The following is a 20,910-nucleotide window of genomic DNA, read 5'->3' on the forward strand; positions in this document are numbered from 1 at the left end:
CACACACACACACACAAACACACACAAAGGACACTCTGGTCATTGATTAACATAAGACACGGCTACTGTGCGCACACAAAAAAAGACACACTCCCATCTTTGTATACACACCCTCACCCAGATTAGAGAAGCTCAACTAATTGGCTTATAGTGTAAGGCAGCGTGGAGATTGTACATCTACGAAAGAGGAGTAAACAACCACAAACTAGCAACGCCTGTGTTGTCATTGAATAAAACAACTGTAGTTTGCAGGGGAAGGTTTAACAAGTGAAATACTGATATTAAAACATTTTGTGACGTAAACAGACAACAGAAGGGAATATATTTACGATGGTAACGAATCAGTTATCGTATTTTGCACCCTGATGTGGACCCACAGCCACAAATCAAGTAGCCATGAAGTGCGTTTGAGAGGACTCACCACAAGCAGAGGGTCCAGCAGAGAAGCAGGTCACAGTGGGCCAGCGGAGCGTCCACACACAAACACATAGAGGGGCACAAGCACAGGAAATCAGACATTGCTTTGAACCCTTTGTTTGTTTTTTTTACATCACATCAACATATTCATTTTATCATACAGCGGCGAATCAGCTGAAAATCAAGGTTAAGTAATGAGGGACTATAATAATGTGCCATGCAACGACATTACATACAAAATTCAGCTTTTTACTACTGTTATGATCCCGACGTTGTGATGAGAATGACAGTGGGAGAATAAAATCCAATGGATTTTAATCGGTGACTGTGTTCATCCAATTTGCTCATCAGGGAAAGTGACACAGCTAATTCCTGTTCACCCCTGACTCCTGGGCATCCAGAGCAGCACAAACAACACAGCGGCACACAGTTGACCGTCCTCCATGGCGTGACAGAGGCTTGTATTAATCTAATGCCATCTATCTATCTACATGTTTCGCAGAATGACCCACACAAGACATTTAATCACACAAATGAAACAGAGCTAAGAGAATTAAAGTCACCTCCCTCCCACCTTTTGGCCTCGTCAGCCCTAAAATTGAATTGCAACCCGCTGAAGAGGATGCAGCCAGAACAGATTGACCTTTATCAGCCTCCGTTTGGACCGTAGTAAACATCCTCGGAGGACAATCTGTTCACCATTTACAAACGGTCAAATCTGCTCTTGCACCTGCATGTAACTAACTGTAGAGTAAAGCGATTATCTCTTTGACAGTTTGAATGCTATAACACAAACATACAGTTACTGCTTCACACTTTTTCTAGATCTCTAATAACAAGTAAAAGAAGACAGAAAAATGTACCTGATTATAAAAGGTCCCATACTGTGGAAACACACTGAGGTTAACACACGTCTTGACTCTAATCAGCCTGATCTGCTCTATCTCTCTCCCTCTCCTCGCTCTGTCTTCTCTGCTATGTCTCTCCACCTCTGTGACTCCTGCTCTGTAGTGCACTATACTGTATAATACTAAGCCAATATATTTAAGATAACCCTGACTGCCTGCAGGCCCAAAGTGCGGAGCTGATCAACCTGGCTACCAGGTTAACGCCAACAGGCTTGGCTCTCAGAAACAAGTGTCCCGTACAGTCGGTGAGCTACAGAGGGCTAGCTGTCCGGCTTCCTCCATGCAGGCATGAGATCAAGCCAATACAGATTCTGTGGAGGATTAGCAGCGAGTCCTCCTGAGGGGAATTACCCTGACACAGCCATCTGGCAGGCAAAACATTGTCCAGAACAACTATCGTCCTGCAGAAACTCTGAGCTCTGTTCTGAGGAACAGTAGGCAGAACTCAGGCACCAATCAACCCTGAAAACCTGTATCCTGGTGTAAGTGCATTAAATTATGGCCCAGGCAACAGGTACCTGTTATCTGTGGTCAGCAATGGAAGAGGTTGCTAATGCTAGAATGCTATTTCTTATGCCAATAAACCTCTTAAGATAAAGTTGTATTTAAAACAATCGTATGCACAAACCCATTGTTTGTGCCACTATTCAAACATATATTTAGAAATAGATCCGAACAGTTGCCCTCAGTATTCAGGCTGTATACACATAAACACATGCATAAATGTGCACACCCAGTCTGAAGGCATGCACAAGCTTTTGCACTAAAAACAATAAAATGCACATCATACATATCAAGCTGCATCTTACCCGATGGCCAGTTGATAACGTGGAACAAGCTGCCTCAGAGGACAGAGTATTCTCCTGCATGTCCTTCTTCACGTGTCAAACACATACAAAGACATTGGACAAATACACATCTATAGACAGCTCACATTTTAGTTTGTTAAAATGTCAGCCAGCAGCTCTCCGGCTCCCTCTTTGCCCAAGGCGTCTTTTTGTGTTGTTGTAACTCTAAACTCCAGCATCAGGTGTCAGGTGAGGAACGGAGGAAGAGAGAGGAGGAGGCAGAACTTCTCACACAGAAACAACCTCATGGACAGATCAATAGAAACAGGTTGATGATTGTCATGGGTGGCATCATTATCTTCTCACTAATACGATGATGCATGTGCACGAGTGTCCATTTAACTTAGGGTTTGAGCGTGTGTGTGAGCATGTGTGTGTGTTTATGTGTGTCTTGAATTAAGAAAGCTCAAACAGGGAAATACACTTATGTTTGTTTTGTGTGAGTGCGAAATATCTATTACTTCACACTCACGCAAACCCATCAATTATTAACACAGAATGGCTCTGTGTTGTTATATTGACTCTATGAATGGAAAGTATCACATGATCACGTGCAGAATAATTGGGGAAGATGTCCTTGTCTCTTGAATAAATTCTCCTCAGGAAACATTAAATTTGAATCATTAAAAAAAGTTGAAATCCCCAGACTTCAACACTTTCTTACATATTTAGCCGCCATTCCATTGAAGAGCCCGAATGAAAATGATAACCTCAAGTATAACAACATGTGTTAAAATAATATTTTCATATTATATATAACTTATAAATGTTACTGTCATATAGTGTGTTTAGGCACACTATATTAATTTTTAATTCATTTAATTCTAAAAAATATATATTTTAACAGGTTTTTTTCTTTTACAAGTCGAGAACTAATTTTTCCTGACCCCCAGAACATTAGCTGCCAATATTTGATGCTTAATACTTAATTACCACTAGAGGGCAGCATCCACTCTTTGCATCACCAGAGTCACATTTGAATCTATGACAGACGAGGGAAGAACTGAACTTAAGCTTCACTGCAGTCTGGCCATGTGTTTAAACATTTTTATAATCTAGAAAACATTGTGATTTATGTGAGGAAGAAGAGGGAGATTATCTTCATTTCCCCAAAAATAAAGTTTTAAACAAGTTTATTTGTGAGAAGAGCCCCATTCTTCTCCGGCTGGGATCTTCTTTACATTCTTTCACACTCGACACAATGTCCCCCAATCATGATGAAGATTTCCTGGAAAAAAATGTGAGGAATTTTCTGTTTTTCATACCAGCAGAGCAGAGCGGAAAATCCATTGCTCACCCCAGTTTAGTACAGTAGCTGATGATGAAAGTAGAGTTAGACATCTTCAGAACATTTCATGAAATGTCTCCGTTACAAAAGTAAATCTGAAAAATGTTCACGTACATTTGATATACAGCTGATTCAGAACTATCCCAACATTACAGTTATTCAATACTGTGGCAAAATAAGCATTACTTACTTGCTATGAATGTAATAAGTCGAACCTCCATAGAATATGACAAGAAACAAGTAGGCTATCGTATCCCTAGTATAATGTTTAATGTGCAGGATTTAGTGACATCTAGTTTTGACGGGTCATATTGCAACCAACTGTTCCCCTCACCCCTCCGTTCCCATTCTGGGCGACTTCACAAACATGGCGGTGCAACATGGAGAACTTTGAGGACCTGCTCGTTATGTGGATATTGAGTTTTCATTCTAAGATAACAGAATTATATTTATACATCAATGAAAACATGATCGTGGATATTATTTTCCATTTCTGTTACTTGAATCTTACACATGGGACCTTTAAAATTGAATCTTTGTTCTAACTTTGTCTATTATCAGTTTCACTATGACTGCTTTGATTATACTGGGCGGATGTAGGCAGATGCAACACCAATGCCTCAACATGTGGATATAATTACTGATCCGCAGATTAATGACACTGTCCAGTTCTGTTTATTTCACTTGGAAGATATTTCGCAGTTGCGGTTTCCGTCGGTTTTATTTCCAAATCATCTCAGAGGTCGAGGCCAGATTTTCCCAGCAGCCACCTGCCGTCCAGACTCTGCCCCCACACATAACAGACAAACTTGACATGAGTGTTTCCTGTCTCAAGTGGAAACACTGGAGAGAATCTCCAGTATCCATGGTAACCAGCCTTTGCTGCGATGTCCACACTCAGAGCATTTACCATCTCAGTATGAAAACTATTCATCATATATATAGGGGGGAGGAATTGTGCAAATGTACAGTTATTGTTATTTGTAAAGTGTCAAGTGTCAAAGTCACAGGTATGGGGACATCAGTGCATAGAATTTGTCTCATCTCATCTCATCTCATCTCATCTCATCTCATCTCATCTCATCTCATCTTATTTCATCTTATCTCATCTTATCTCATCTTATCTCATCTTATCTCATCTCATCTCATCTCATCTTATCTCATCTCATCTCATCTCATCTCATCTCATCTCATCTTATTTCATCTTATCTCATCTTATTTCATCTTATCTCAACTTATCTCATCTTATCTTATCTCATCTCATCTCATCATCTCATCTCATCTCATCTCATCTCATCTCATCTTATTTCATCTTATCTCAACTTATTCCATCTTATCTAAACTTATCTCATATCATCTTATCTTATTTGATCGTATCGTATCGTATCTTATCTTCCCTTAACCTATCTCGTAGTGTATGTCATGGGAATACAAATACATTCAAATTCTACTGATTTGAGTAATAGAAAAAACAGAACACACAAACAGACCGATTGCATAATCAAATATATATTTATATAAAGGCTATTACAGATAGGTTAATGGACGGTAATGTTCAATATCATTTCACAATTTATTCTGACATTGTTAGCCCTGTAAATCAGGCTTGTGCACGCGCTTGTGTTTATGTGTGAGGGCTTCCCCGCACGTGCGTGTGTGAGCAAGTTAAACAGTGAAGTGGAGAGAGTGAGAGAGAGAGAGAGAGAGAGAGAGAGAGAGAGAGAGAGAGAGAGAGAGAGAGAGAGAGAGAGAGAGAGAGAGAGAGAGAGAGAGAGAGAGAGAGACTGTCCTGTCGCTTCCGGCTTCACGCGCAGACCAACTCTTTACTACGAGCTGAGAGGAGCTCGAGCGGCGCGTGTCAACAGAAAACTCCGGTAAAAAAAACAAAACAACAACTTTATTTCTCCAGAGAACAAAGTGGGACCCGAGTGTGACAGGACCTCTCGGCTCGGCTCGGCTCGGCTCCGACCCCCTCCGAAGTTCACCCCAAAGAGAGAGAAAGAGAAGAGAAGAGAAGAGTTGCTGGAGAGGGAGAGAGACATTTTGAAATCTTCTGTGGAGGAGGAGGTGAAGAAGAAGAAGAAGAAGTCAGAAGAACCGGCCGCAGCGTCGAACAAGTTTTTCTTTCTGTTTATAATGCCGAAGGAGAAGGAGAGAGTGAGATGGTGTCGGTGAACTAGTGTCTCTCACACAGACAGAAAGAGAAGAGTTGTCCTCGGGTTATTTTGGTTTCTGCCTCCAACATCACTCACACCAGTAACGAGAAGGAGGAGAAGAAGGAGAAGAAGCTCTGCAGGGGGACGAGGCTCAGGTAAGAAAAGCCCAGCTCCTCCAGGTCATTGTCTTTCTGGATAAAAGTTCAGTAAAGTGTATTCAACTTTCTCAGCACACGCCTGTGGTGCACATGCACATGCAGAGGCAGGAGGTGTTCGATAGACCTGCTCTTTGTCTCATACTATGTGTGGAAACCTGAGCTATGAGAGGAGTTTATCATTTCCAACACCTCATCTTATCTCGTTGAGGTTTAGCTCGGGGGGGGGACTGAACTCAAATATTTACTTTCAAAATAACTGAAGCTCAGGTTTTTCCAGATTTTCTGCAAATTCTCCCCTCAGCCGAGCAAAAGGTTTTTTTTGGGGCTGTTTGCTCCTAAAAGACAGAAAACAGGAGGAGACACAGGGCTCGACTTGCAGCCACGCACAGCCAAAACAGGAGCAGCTGCAGGGACCCATTTGCATTGTTAGGACTAGGTAATTAGATTACTTTGTTTTGAGCTCACCAAAGAAATAATTATTTTAATTAAGAAACCATTTGCTGGTTGTTTTCCTTGATTAGGGCCGGGGCGATACAGCCACAAATGTTATTGAGATAAAAAACTATATAAAAAATATAATCTATCATCAAAAATATCATCACATATATGTATAAATATAAAAAAATTCATCCCAATAATTATTACTATTGTTTAGCACACAGCCCTGTTCTCCATTACTCATGATTCATTTGTTTCAGTCTATAAAATGTCCTTCACATGACGTCATGAGATGTCTGCTTGTTTTGTCCGTCCAATTGTCTCAAACATTCACTTAAAGTTCACATTAGAGGAGAAACAGCACACCATCATACTGGAGAAGAAAGAACATTCAATTTTTTTGCTATTATTAACTTAAAAAATTACTTGGAAATAATTATCAAAACAGTTGCAGATTACTTTTCTGTCAATACTCCAAAAATGTATTGACCATGCGTTGCTGCAGCCCTAAATAATAATCCTTTTTGTGTGTTTGTCCATTTCTCCATTTTTGTAACCACTGAGCTTTAACTTTTATTTAGATTTAGGCCATCTGATTGGAATGAGCGACATGGCAATCCTCTGTTGAAGTGGGTGTCATTTTTTTTATTGCAATATTGATAAATAATGGGATCATAGTCAAGTTTCCAGAGCTTCCTGTGATATGGTTTTATTACCAGACAGATCTATTGCACTTTATTTCTAATAAACTATGCTAACAATGATGCAATAATCATATCAAAAAATGACTTAATGTAATACTCCCAGAGATTCACAGTGAAAGAAATTCACATCATGTACTCTTAATCAAATCTCTGTAGATTTCAAGTAACAATCTTCAACGTCTTCCAAACCTTTTAGTCATGTGAGTTGTTTTTTATTCCGTGTACTGTACGTAGGTTTGTTGCCCACTTGTGTAGGCAAGTGGACAGTTTGAATAATCACACAGTCCCACTCAATCTGACATTAGGCTGCACTGAAACACACAGCATTTTGAGGTAGTTCAAATATCTGCAGTTATTCCAGTGTTTGTTTATATTTTGCCAAATTAGTTTTATTACAGCTGCCGCTTTTGTTCTGCTATGGAGATTATTTTCTTTTTAGTTTATGGCTATGACACATGAGCACAGTCATGGTCCGAGTGAGGCTTCGAATCACGGCTGTTGTTGTTTGGGGTTAATACGATGTAATGTCTGAATAATAATGTTGGGATGTCATCAAGTTATCTTAATGGAAAATACTATTATTTTAAAGGGAAGTGGAGATACACATATGCATTTGGTTGCAGCTTTTCTAATGCCTTTCTCTTTTCCTCTGTGTCCAAGAAATATACTGCAGCAGTACAATTAATATTCTCTGTTGTATTTGGCCCTATTATTTTAAGCCCTAATGAAGAACCCTAAATTGTCAGATAGACTTTAAAGCTTAGCCTAGTGTTTAAACACTTTTGAGAAACATCTCAGTTCAAACCCTTTTATATATATTTTATTCTGTGAAACCTTGATGATTTCTCTGTGGGAAAATAGTTCTTCATTGCACAGAGAGAAAAAAAAGTCTTTGTGATGTAGTTCAACAGTTTCTGGTGGCTGGTGCTCTTCTACTGCAACAACTGAGCCATTTCACAGAAAGTAAATCCACTACTTCTGCATGAAAGACTTAGAATAGACAGCTGAACCAAAATAGCCTGTATACACCTCTCTTTCCTCTCTCTCGCTCTTTATTCCTTCACCCAGCTCTCTCAGTCCTCGCCTGCTCTCCCTCTCCCTCTTTTTGTCCCTGTTTTCTCTCTCTCTCTCTCTCCCTCAGACCACCCTCATCCTCTTGTGGCCTTTGCTTGTTTTTTTTGTTTTTGGTTGTTTACGTCTTATAAGCGTAGAGAAGTAATTATGCAGTGTGAAAGAAGTAGCACTTTTGAGCCACTCGAGAGACGAGCCATTCAGACGGTTTCCTGCCTCTGTCTCTCTGCGTCACTCCCCCAACAAGGAAATCCCATGTTTACCCCTGTAATTCTTGGCCCAATGTCTTAAGTGCAATCAGAACACGTCCCAGGACCGTTTGCTGGAAGCTCAGCACATGACAAGGCCACTGGTATGTTTGAACAAACTGGAGGTCTGAGTTGGAAAACAACTTCAAAACCTCATGCTCCAGTTTAGTTTTGCCCTGCAAAACAGAACTGATCACATTGTGGTAAATAAATACATGACCTCTCTACTATGTTTGATAGTGAATGAACTGAATCGGATGCAACACAGTTCAACGGCAGTTTACTGAAATACTTAACAGTAGTTCAGTGTTTACCCGAATGATGAGAGGATGACTGTCCATTGAAATTTCCTATTATAAAAACTGCACAAAGCTAGTTAGCATCTTGCTCATGCTTTTTACCTCCGACGAGGATGTTATGTTTTTATTAGTGTATGTTAGTTAGCAGCATTTCACAAAGACTACTGGACAGATTTTCACGAAAACTTGATTGAAGGATGTGCTGTTTCCCAGGGGATAATTCATAGACCTTTATTATTTTGATTATCAATAAGTCTGTGCATTTTGGTGCAGGTTGATGGAATTTAAGGGACTGTTGGGCCTTGGCGGAGGTACATGCTCGAATGAGTGCCATTCAAGTTACACGTTAAATGAAACATATTGTCAGGCAAGTAAAGTTTATTTGTACAGCACATTTTATACAACAAGGGAATTCAAAATTTAGAAAGATATAAATGTCATCATGAGAAATTGTAAAATCAACATAAGACAGTACAAAAATGAAGCATTTAAAAAATAAATAAAAAAGAGTTCCACAGAGAGGTGAAAAAGTATACATATAATATAAGAATTAAGAGAGTTAAAGTAACAGTGCAGTGAAAGAATTGGACTCCTAATGCTTTGAATGAATTTGCAATCTGCAAAGTCTTTATTGGAATATGAGTTTCTAAGCGCTGTCGATCTCTGAGTATCACACACCAGCTGTTAGCTCCTCTTTCATAGCACAGTGAATCCTATTTGCATAACTTATAATTCTACAACCTCTTGCTCTTGTTCATAAACATATAGAAAATGAACCTAATCACTAAACCCACTAAAATGAGGATCAACAGTTGCATTCAGTTGCATTATTACTGGAGCCTGAATGTGACATTTTCATTTGCAGTAATGTTGGAGTAACGTTTTGATTCAGGGGTCAAAATGACGAGTTTTGGTTCCTGAATGTGACTGACAAGAACACTATGGCTACGGCTGCACGGAAACCGAGAAGCAAATTGTTCCACACTAATAAAGCAGCTTCCACCTAAAATGTTCTACATTTAAATGTTTGAAGAAAAGTACATGCACCTCTCCTTAAGCACAAACAATTACTTGAATCTGAGTACAAAGGTTGAGGAGATTCTGTAGCATTTCTTCTTCTTCTGTGTTTACTTCTGCTGCCACTTTTTTATACGTTTGTCTCACAGCGTCTTTGCCTCATTTTCTAGCTCTTTTCCATCTGCCTCCCTCATTCACTTTCTCCAAGAAAGAACGTTACCTTAAAAGAGGACGGCGAGAGTTCGTTCAAGCTGAACCTTGACCACTGTCTTGCTGGGTCTTTTAGAATAAGACATGTTAGATGTGTTGAAAAACTGTAAAAAACTGTGTAAAACTCAAAGGAGTTTCAAAGACAGTCTGGTTGGATAGGAAGGAAGACGACTACAGCTGAGAAGGCTCTAATAAAACAGCTGTATCATTCAAATAAGCGTTGTAAAAATCTCTGCTTTTATGGAACATTGACAGAGGAGAAGAAAAACTATTTCTAGTGAAGCATTACCTCACCATTACCTTATTCACCCCTCTCCATCTCTCTGGCTGACTTGTCATTTCTTTAGTTTTATTCCCGGTATGAACAATGATATCTTTTACTTTGGGATAACAGCAGGACAAAGTGAATAATCTTCTTTTCCATGATGGACTTCCAGTGTCTGTTCCAAATGTCTTGAAACTCACTTTACCAACTTTCCAGTACATTTGCCTCACTGTCTTTAAATACTCCGACAGGCACATTATTGTATAACAAACTTTCCTGGCCTTTTTTTCATTTTCCAGTGGTGGGCACAGATTTTCTGGCCGTGTGGAGCTCCTGCTGCTGACTGAATGCAGAGGGAAAACTGAAAGCTGATCTCCAGACCTCCCTGCCGCGTTAGGGGAGATTGTTAGATGTGTACCCAACACTCTAAGCCCCTGGCCTGGCCGTGGGGATGGCAGCCTCTGCCCTGAACCTGAACGGCCTAGGAGTCATGAACAGGTCAGTTGTGGTTTTTAGAGCTTTAGTTGTGGAAATGCTTCAAATATGTTTGCTTCTTATGGTCCGACTGGTCTTTATTTTTAATACACTACAGAGTGATTCACAAAGCTTTGCTGATGATTTACATTACAGTCATAAATGTTCACTTGTAAGGATGCATAAAATTGTCGTCTTTTATCTGCAATCCAAGTTTTGACGCTAGTTTATCATAATCAGATTACATATTACCCATGTGATTAATTTCCAGTCCTATCGCTTAGACATGGGCTCTTTTAATAGGACATTAACATTGTTACATTTTATATATATTTTACTGCCATTTTATATTTATAGGTTTATTATTTGTGCATTTTGTCCTCTCCTCTTTGCAGCAGTAATCAGTTTCACACCCAGTCAGGCTCCTCTAGTACCACCTCCCGAACCAGAACCAGCCCCGTCGCCCGACCGGTGCTGCCGGTTCCAGATCGAAGCACCTACTGCCAGTTACTGGGTGGAGGTCTCTACAGCCCCACCAGCCCCGGGGTATCTTAATCACCTTCTCCTTAACTAACACACATTTAACCATTAGACATTTTCCTGTTCTTCATCATCTGTGCTAAAGTAAAGTAAACCACGTGTGTCTTTTATATTTGTAATACTAAAACTACAGTAAGTGACTGAGGTTTTCAAGTCCTTTTGCGATCTAGCTTAGTGTGAAATACAGGCCAACCTTTATTAAGTGTTAAATGTATTTAATTCTGTCCATGCAAATTCAATATTTCAATATATGTGCAGTACTGTCACACCATATATATTTTGTTTACATTGTACATTGTTGATATGAATGAATAATTATTTTCTTGTCTCTCTGCTAGACGAGCCCCCCACCCCTCGGTCAAACCTTTGCCCTTCCCACTTCATCCTCGCTCTGCCCAAGCCCCTCCCCTCGTGCTCGCTCCCCCTCCCCGCGGAGCCCGGAGCTTCTAGGAGTCAATGTGGGCCAGCGGGTCCGACGCTTGAGTTCGTCCGGCGGTGAGGAGAGCAGGGAAGGAGACGGGCTGGACGAGAGGGGAGGAGAGTCGGGAGAGGGGGGCAGGCGAGAGGGGAGGAGACGCCAAGCGCAGCTGCTGCAAATCCACAGAGAGCTGCAGAACGTTGAGGTTCGTCTATACAACTGTATCTTCTCTACTCCTATGTGTCTGTCTTACTCTCTACATCATCAGACTTTATCTAAACATACAATCACTGAGCCATCTCCCAAGGATTTCCTACTTCCTACAAGTAAGAACAGCAACTCTCACCCAGCTCATATGTGATGATCCCAAAACACAGCTGTCAGTCAGGCTTTAAAAGCCGAGCAAAATCAAATCACGGCAAACCAGTTTAACTCATACTCAGCTGTGTCTTTTACAGCAGGTTTGTATGAATGCAGGTAGATTTGAATGTAATTTGAGGTTCAACTATCATGCAAACTCCAGAAATCTTGTAATCAAGTTCATGTGACTTTTTTATGAGGCCTGGATTGTTTGGACTTTTGTAATGTTAATAATATGTTAATAATAATTTCCAATATACGGCATTGAAATATTGTATTATCTTAAGTAGGGCAGTGCCTGTTCAAAACATGCCTGTTTGGAATGGGCTGTTTTCTTGGCCTGTGGTGATGCTGGATCCAACTTTCTTTCTGAAACTGTAAAAGTGACCTGCAGTAATTCAGACCGGCTGCAGGACTCAGTCCACAGAGCCCTGAAGCTGCCCCCCCGCTGCTGCGCAAAGAGCTGTTCACCTTTTTATTCAAAGTTCAGTGAAGCTCAACTCAGTACACAGAACACAGAACTGGAGAATCTGTCGTTGTTTCCGTTGTCATGAATGCACCCATTGTCGTGAACATGCGGTTGTCATGATTGACAATGCCACTTATGTTAGTGAGTTGAGGAGCTGCTGCGACAGCGCACTGGTCGTCTGTTTATCCAAGTGTGAAGCTGATTAGATGAACCATTCTCAAGATATGTGAGGTATACAGACAGACAAACTTTGGAATTCCTGGAACTGTTAGACAGATATGTTTATTACATTATAGTTTGGGTTAATTGATTTAATTTTAGTTACATATTTGAATATGTTTTGTGTTGAGCTGAAAGACAACCGACTTTACTTTCTCTAAAACTACAGACAGTCCCACACTGAGTTTGTGTCTCTCCAACTGTTCTTTTTTCAAAACAGTCTCTTTATTGCCAAACAAGGGAAAACGCCAGAAACAGCAGCTGTGTCTCTACAATAATTCTCTATGTGTCTTTCAGGTCAGGGGAAAAGTTGGCATTTTCGAGGCCCACATTTCCGGGATTCGTGCCCAGGTGCTTAACAACGAGCTCCAGCGCAGCCCTCGATCTCCGAGACGATCAACATCACATCACAGCCAAGGGAACACAACTCTTACATGCCCAATGACCCAGCCGCAAGAGAGTCCCTCTGTTGTCCAAAATGGGGGAGAAAAGGGAGAAGAAGTAACGGCAGGAGAAAGGAGAGAAGGAGAAAGGAACGACAGCCCCGCTACAAAAATGAACACTGAGAACAAGACGCTGATTGGTCTAAATGGCCGCCATTCAGAAACGGTGATGCAAACTCCTTGTTTAGATGGGTTTGTTGTTCAGGGTTCCCTTGAGGCTTTCGACCCAAATGCAAAAACAGGCCGAGAGAAACAGGAGGGAGAAATTCTGGGAGCAAATGAGGGAGAAAAAGACCGAGGGGAGGGAGAAGACCAACTTCTGGAAGTTGAAAGAGAACGGACAGAGGAAGAGGTGAGAGATGAGAAAGAGAACTGGTTGTGTCCCGAGATGCTCCAGACAGAGGCAAACAGGCTGGAGGTTAACCCTGGAACCGCTGCTTTGTGTGAGGCACAAAGCAGTAAGAGCTCCCGTTGTTTGGACATCACCGATCAGACCTACAACCACTCTTCCTCCATCCCTGCAGTCATAATAACTGACCACGGATTGGAGAGCCAGCTTCAAACTTCCGATGGCCCCGGCTCAGACCAGGGAATATGCTGCACCCCAAGTCCCGGTTCCAGCCCTGTCCCTGGGCCAAACTTCTCCTCACGCTCCCTCAGGAAGCTTTCGTCCTCCTCTGCCTCGTCGGCCGGGTTCTCCTCGTCTTGGGAAGAGTCGGAGGAGGATATTTCCAGTGATACAGAGAAAGGGGAGCAGCTCCTCAACCCTGCAGTCCTCAGTTCTCAACAGAAAGCAGTAAGTAGAGTTTGTCTGTTAGTGTGTTTGAATGGCAGGGACTATTTCGCACATGGAAATAGATTAATTATCTGTAATCCAAACTGAAATATCGTGATATGGATTATCATGAAATTTTGTTCAGACATTCATCCATACAGCCTACAGATTTCAGCTTTCCCCCAGAGCCACCAGTAGACCGGACTCTTACCCATCTTGTTTGTCCCTGTGCCCGGGAGAAGTAACATCATGTGGAAATCTGTAGTTTCTCACACACTCTCAAAGTCTCTCCACTTCCTCCATTGTTGAAATTTCTACCTGGTGTCCTATGATCGTCTCACTTGGAACAATTGGCAACACAATAATTTGAGCAGTTTTACAAAGGTCAGGCATCAAATGTCCAAATATAGGAACTGCAGCCGTAGAAGCTGATTTTGCAGCCAATTGGGGAATCTGGGAAAAGGTTTGTCTTGACATAGGTCTCTGTTATCAATTGCACTTCAGAATGTGTGTCTGGCAGTGTGTATATGCGAGTCATGTGTTTGAATGTGTCCGTGCATGTTGGCGGGTGATCCTGTGTCAAATTGGCCTGAGCTCTCTCTCCCTTAGTAATGGTTGACATTCTCAGTAACAAAGCTTTCTCTGTGCCTTGACCTGTGTGTGTGTGTGTGTGTGTGTGTGTGTGTGTGGGTGTCGTGTGTGTGTGTGTGTGTGTGTCGGTGTGTGGGTGTGTGAGTGTAGGTGTGTGTTGTTTTTTTTGCAATGTGTGGTTAATGGAAGGGTGTGTGTGAGTGAGAGACAGAGACTGCGGGTGATAGAAAAAGGGAAAGCAAGAGAATTTGCCAGTCACACACACTTAAGCTTTGCCTGCATTTGGATGCAGTTCAAAGAGGAGGCTGAGACCTGTTTGGGTATGTGTGTAGGTGGGTTGAATGTGTTTTCATTTGTAGCCAGCATAAGTTCACGATGCCATCTCACTTCTGCTTTGAAACATTTGATTTAATGCAGGTTTGTATAACTGGTTTTAAAAGTGTTTCTGAACATTGTGTAAGTCCCAAAAAAGTGCCCCTCTTTTTTTCCCATGACTTCTTGCTACAGAAAGCTTTTTCTTCCTGGAATTGAAGTGCTCATGTTTGCACTGTATAATTCGAGTCCGCATGAATATTGTATGAGCTTAAAACACATTCAGATACTCGCCCAGCAATCAACACAGCATATTTGGAGACATGACATTTTTTTAACTATTACATTTAAACATTTTATTATGAGCAGCAGCAGCAAAGAAGACTGAAATAAAAGTAGAATACATAGCAAGCCAATCTACTCAAGGTTAATTTGTTGATGGATGCAGATTTCTTGCCTCTTTATTCGAATGATTCATCCCTGAATCAAAGTCCCAGCTCTCCCTTGGGACACCGATGACAGACAATTTGTTTAAATTACTTTGGCTGGTGAATTTGAATAGTGTTTGTGTCGCTCTTTGCATATTTCCAGGATTGTTTTCCCTCGCTTTATGCAGGAGACAGAAGCTCCTGATGGAAGCTGCAGGTGACAGGACAGGGTTTATAAGTGAAAGCCTGGTTGAGCCCCGTCACAGCACATACATGTCAAACATGTTGGTTATTCATGTTCTTGTCTGTAGCTTGTCACAGTTCCTGATCCGTGTAGTTTAAGGAAGCCTGTGGTGTTCGGTGTGTGTGTGTCTGCAAGAGGCAAACATGCAGAAACACATAAAGCATGCTCGCTCGTGTGGGAGGTATGTAGGAGAGAGAAGAAGGAGAAGAGGAGTGATACTGAGAGACGTAGACGGAGAGAAGAATAGAGTGTGAGAGAAAGAAAGAGCAGGGACATGTTGTTCAATATATACTGCAGCCATGTTGTCTTTATAATGACATAAAGGAGACAAGTTGCATCTTCTCATGGCTTTTATCACAGGGGCGTCTCAAATCAATCAATTAAGGGATATTTGTCATTCTATCAGACATTTAAAGATATATTATGTAACAAGTCTTCATTAGATGTCTAAAAACAACTCAATCTATTTTGTATATTGTGTTGACTTGTTGAAATTGTTCAAACCCAGAGAAATCAACAGTTTCAATCAAGGTAATGGGGCATTTCATTTTGATCGCTTTTTAATTTAGTCATATCCTCTTTACCCGTGGCTTTGTCCATCTTTGCTATAACTTTCAGGGCAAATGTTGTATGACGGAGGAGAAACACACTGCTATCAAGTTAGCCAGTTAGCTGCTTTTTCCTTCTATCCTTTGTATTGGTCACCATTAACCATTGCCGTTTGCTGCGTAACGGGATTAAAACCTTAATACATGACATCATCCGTGAACATTATTTGCACCAGGTCGCGTCAGGTAGATTTTTTGGTCTGCAAAGACAACAACTCCCATAATCCCGCGCTGTGTCATGACGTCATCAAACTAGGTCTTTTGTTATCGTTTTAATTGAGAGACCCCCAGCAGCCGATATTGTACGTGTAAAGATACACCAGGAAATACACAGTTGTTTAAGTTTAGCTCTTGTGCGATTACTCACATACACATCAATGTTAAAAGGTTAAGGAAATGGAGGACACTTGATGAAAAATAAAAAAGCTATAAACCCAGAGCTTCCTGCAGAATACGTTCATCATGCTCAGCGGTTTACAGTTTGTATCTCAGAGTTCACTGTGGATGCATTTGACTGACTTCACCATTCACAGTAATGCTCCTCTGTCACAGTCAAACACGTGCGCTTTGTTATGGCCATTAGTATGGGATTACATCAACTAATTCTTTTTCAGAAGTGTTCATGTTTAACTGGTGGAGGCTGGGACCAGAACACTGCCATATAAAGACAGTAACTGGCTGATCTTTTGACTGTTGGGCATCTTTCCAAGGTTAGAAGGCACATATGTGATGTCAGTGTTTTTCTAGTTCGGGCAAATTGCTTGCAAAAGGGCACCTGCGATAGATTGGCATCTGTGTTTTTCTTTTTTCCTCTAAAATATCAGTTGACGTCTGTGGAATGAAAAGAACTTGCCAGCAGAGGTGATACTCAGCTGTTTGCTTCTCTGAGAAATTGATCTTAAAGCTTCCACACCCACACTTCCACATCTGACACAAAAGAAAAAGCTATATTATCAACCATGGTGATATAATAGGATGTTACAATTGTAGGATTAAAGACAGTAAAGAAAGTCTGACAATTTAAATGACTAAACAAAACTTTATCAAAACATCTGTCTGGCTGAGGAACATTAGAATAATGGGATATTTGGATACATTCTCACCTTTGACCTTATAGTAAATACATATATACTTGCTTGTACATTTTAAAAACATGTATCTTTAATTTAACAACTAGGCAATTAATAATTTTTTACCTACAGAAAATGAATCCCCAACTAATTTTGGTAATCGATTAATCTTTTACCGTAGTTGTCGATAACAAGCGGCATATTTCCTGGTTCCATCCTCTCAAATATGAGGATAAGTGATTATATATATTAGTTTTATATCACAGAGGAACCCATTACATTTTGGTGAGGATCAAGAGCAGGTGGTGGATCTAGGAATTTATATTCACTTCTGTTTATTGTGAGAGGGGGAGAAATTTCCCTAATTTTTAAATAGGTAATTGGTCTTGACTTTAAACAATCAGGTACATTTAGGGAACTGATATCCATGAGTGAGTGCAATCTGGTGCAGCTTGATTGAATTTAAGAAGGCTGTTGTGCTTCGGTACTCTACTGAGTATTATTGTACGTATGCCATCTGATTTCGGTGATCAATTCCCTTGTTTGTAAAGATCAAGTAACTAATATATACTGGTTCCAGCTTATGACTATTGTCTGTTTGTTATCACAATAAATTCAATCCTCATTCAGAAAGTCAGTCTTTGATTTTGCATTGCAAAATTGCAATTTATGTTGGCATAACATTTTTGTGGCCATTTCTCTTAATTCACAGTCGATTGTCAGTTGTAGATCTAAAGTAGTTTTTACACATGTACAAATAAAGCTTTGATTTTTCCACTAATATAAACTTTGTGGTAGCTGTGGTTTGTTTAAACCGAGACAATGCTCAGAAAACTCCAGCATCATGCTTTCAGTGAAAGACTGAAGCGAGCCGGAGCTGAAGCTACAGCGGAGTGGAGGTGGGGCAGGAGTTATGACGATGGTTCTATAAATGATGCAGGAGGTTTGTTGTTACTCACTGCGTCTTTACTGTAAGTAAAGCATTACAGCGTTGGACACATTTCAATGGAGCTCCGGTCCAGGAAAGGATTCATTCATTAAATAAACAGGTCCATTATATAAACTCTGGAATGAAGTCTACAGCCATTCTTCTCAAAACACACACACACACAGACACACACACGCTGACACTGACACACCCTCTGTACACACCACCGTACAACTTTGGCTTGTTTGCTTCTACAGAACAGCATAGTTAATAGTCTACACACAAAAACAACACACAAGCAACACTGTACACACAGAAGCATATTTTCACTCACGAACACAACTTAGTGTCTCACAGCCCTTTTTGTGACCTGACCCGAACATCACTATTTCAGTTTCATCGTCCGCTAATCTCTGAAAACTCTGAATCTAACTTCATCTCCAGCAACAGATGAATTGTTTTTGTGGTGGACTGCACTGGCCGACAATTCATTAGTGTAACCCAAGTGGGTCAGCACAGACTATCTCTCACACACACACACACACACATACTGAGACACACACATACAGACACACACACACACACACACTGTTTGTACTGCAGTGGAAAATCTTCACTACCACGGCGGCTAGTTGCCTAGCAACCCTGTGACGTCAAACCCGAGTTTCCCTCTCACAGCTGTATGTGTGTGTGTGTGTGTGTGTGTGTGTGTGTATGTGACAGAAAGTCTGCAAGTTTATCGGTGTGTGTCTAATTCCTGTTTGTGTGTGTGTGCGTGTGCGTGTGCCTACTTGGTTTACTGTGAGAGGGGAAACACCGGTCAATTCTTTATTTGGTGTTTCTGTGCTAGCTCGCCTGTGAAAGTGTGTGTGTGTGTGTGCATGTGTGCATGTGCTGTGTCGGAGTTGCCCCGGCCACGGAGGAGCGAGGGCAGCCTGACGTTACTGAAGCTGACATTTTGGCTCAAAGCAAATCTTTAGTGTTGGATCCAGTGCAGAATTGAAGTGTGGTTTCACTTGGTTTCACTTGGTTTCACAGTCGTAACGGGGGAAACCTTGATGTTATGCGTGAACTCCAAAAAGGGGATGTAAAACTAGCATGGAGATCCAGCTCGGAATGTAATAGCTTTTAAACAATACTGTTTATTGATCTGTTTTTATTAATTAGATTTGTATTAACTTTTACATGTTTACACTTTTTTTGCTGGTTAGTTTGCAAGCTCACCTCTGTCTAGTAAGATTCAGGGTGTTTCGGAGTCGGCGTCTTCACTCTGACCTGAATTTGGAAACAACTCGTCCTTATCAGACAACAGTTTTTTTAGTTACAATATATCTGAACAGCCACATCACAAACGTCTTACACTCTTTATATATTTTTTTTAAACTTTGTTTTGCTTTTTCATGCCTTTTGTGTAGCTGTCAATTTCGCAGAGCAAATTTTCCACTGGCCAGCCCTGGTTGCTATAGAGATTAATCATGCGCTCTCTAAGCATGTTGTTTTGCTCTGCATCACACTCCCTGCAGTTTAATTTTGTCTCTGTGTGTGTGTGTGTGTGTGTGTGTGTGTGTGTGTGTGTGTGTGTGTGTGTGTGTGTGTGTGTGTGTGTGTGTGTGTGTGTGTGTGTGTGTGTGTGTGTGTGTGTGTGTGTGTCCTCCAGTCTTAACTTTGCAGATTCAGACAGTTGCAGTGTATTTGTATCTGTGAGGGGACCTTGTGGTGAGCGATATCAGGCTCGTAGCTTCCTCTGTTGAAAACATCAGCATGCATCAGTGTTTCCCCTGCCTTTGCACACTGCACACTTGTAACCCAGAGTTACCCTTTGCCCAAGTTTTTTTTCCCCTAACCCATTCTCTCCACTCTCAGCCTCCCTTCACTCCTTTCCTGTGTGCTAATGAGTGATGTATGGTTCGCCATGTGTAACCCGAGTTCTCAGGGTCAAAAGAAATCCTCAAATTTCCATACGTCTGATGCATTTTGTTTGTGGTTATCCCCCTTTTTACAATGCAAATGATTGTGATGATTGCACAATATGATCTGTAATATATCTGCTTGACATGCATGTTGTCTTAAACCCTGTCTGCAAATGTGTGTGCTGAAAAACATGATGCACATTCACATGATGCAGCCAATAAAAACTCTGCCTCAGGGCTTCTTTTTTTCCCCTCCGAGCTTCTTCTGTTGTTTACAGAGGGCAAGGCCTTTTTTTTTTTCTTCTAGTCTCTTTTGTTTGTAGTCAGCGGAGGATGTGGAAAATACTGTCGCTGAGGCAAGCGGCACCCCCCCCAACTTCCTGTCTGCAAGAAGTTCCTTCGCTTACCATTTCCTCTCTCTCTCTCTCTCTCTCTCTCTCTCTCTCTCGCTCTCTCTCGCTCTCTCTCGCTCAATGGAAACTTTACTGTTTTTCCTGCTGTCCTCTTGTCATCCAGCTCGTCTGGGGGTAGAGATAGGAGAGACGGAGGGAGAGAGGGAGTCAGAGAGACAGCCGCAGAGCAACGAGCCAGAAAAAAGATGAAAAAGAGACACAGAGACTTTGATGGAAGTTTTAGGCGGAGAAAAAAAAAGCGTGGAGTTTGCCAACTCAAACACCTCCTTGAGTTGTGTTTCAGCTTCATGTGCGGCTTTGCTAATTTTAATAATTATCATTTATTTCCATAATATTTAAATTACAAACTGGACAAATTAAAATCTTATTGATAAAGAGAAATGCACGAACACTTAGCACTTGAACACCCATGCAGCTGCAGGAGATTAATTTCGAACTGTTTGTTTTGAGGAATTTTTTTTCTGGCAGAGACGTCCATTTCCTCCTGTGGGTGCCTGATGATTGATAGTGCAAAACATAATGCACACACTAATGTGGAAAAACACTCCAACACTGACACTAAATGTACAGAAGAAAAGCAATATGGAGGCTGTGATGAATCATGTAACACAGATGATCTTCGAGTCTGTCAAAACTGTTTTTCGTAATATGCAGGAATTAATATTTCCCATAGACTTTACC

General features: G+C 41.1%; 1 protein-coding gene across 2 annotated transcripts in view; it reads left to right on the forward strand.

The window, feature by feature from the left end:
- Nucleotides 1-5,266: 5,266 nt before the first annotated feature.
- The window catches only part of itpkb (inositol-trisphosphate 3-kinase B), a 29,140-nt gene continuing 13,496 nt past the window's right edge, over nt 5,267-20,910 (forward strand). Inside the window, exons 1-5 of one of the 2 annotated variants that reach the window (XM_035144031.2) lie at nt 5,267-5,772; nt 10,327-10,525; nt 10,897-11,047; nt 11,380-11,664; nt 12,805-13,746. In XM_035144031.2, coding sequence (XP_034999922.2) covers nt 10,479-10,525; nt 10,897-11,047; nt 11,380-11,664; nt 12,805-13,746 — 1,425 coding nt within the window. In that variant the 5' untranslated portion in view covers nt 5,267-5,772; nt 10,327-10,478. The remainder of the gene's footprint in view (nt 5,773-10,326; nt 10,526-10,896; nt 11,048-11,379; nt 11,665-12,804; nt 13,747-20,910) is intronic. The other variant, XM_035144032.2, reaches the window with a different exon arrangement.

The sequence above is a fragment of the Hippoglossus stenolepis genome, chromosome 20 (assembly GCF_022539355.2).
Source record: "Hippoglossus stenolepis isolate QCI-W04-F060 chromosome 20, HSTE1.2, whole genome shotgun sequence".
Lineage (NCBI taxonomy): Eukaryota > Metazoa > Chordata > Actinopteri > Pleuronectiformes > Pleuronectidae > Hippoglossus > Hippoglossus stenolepis.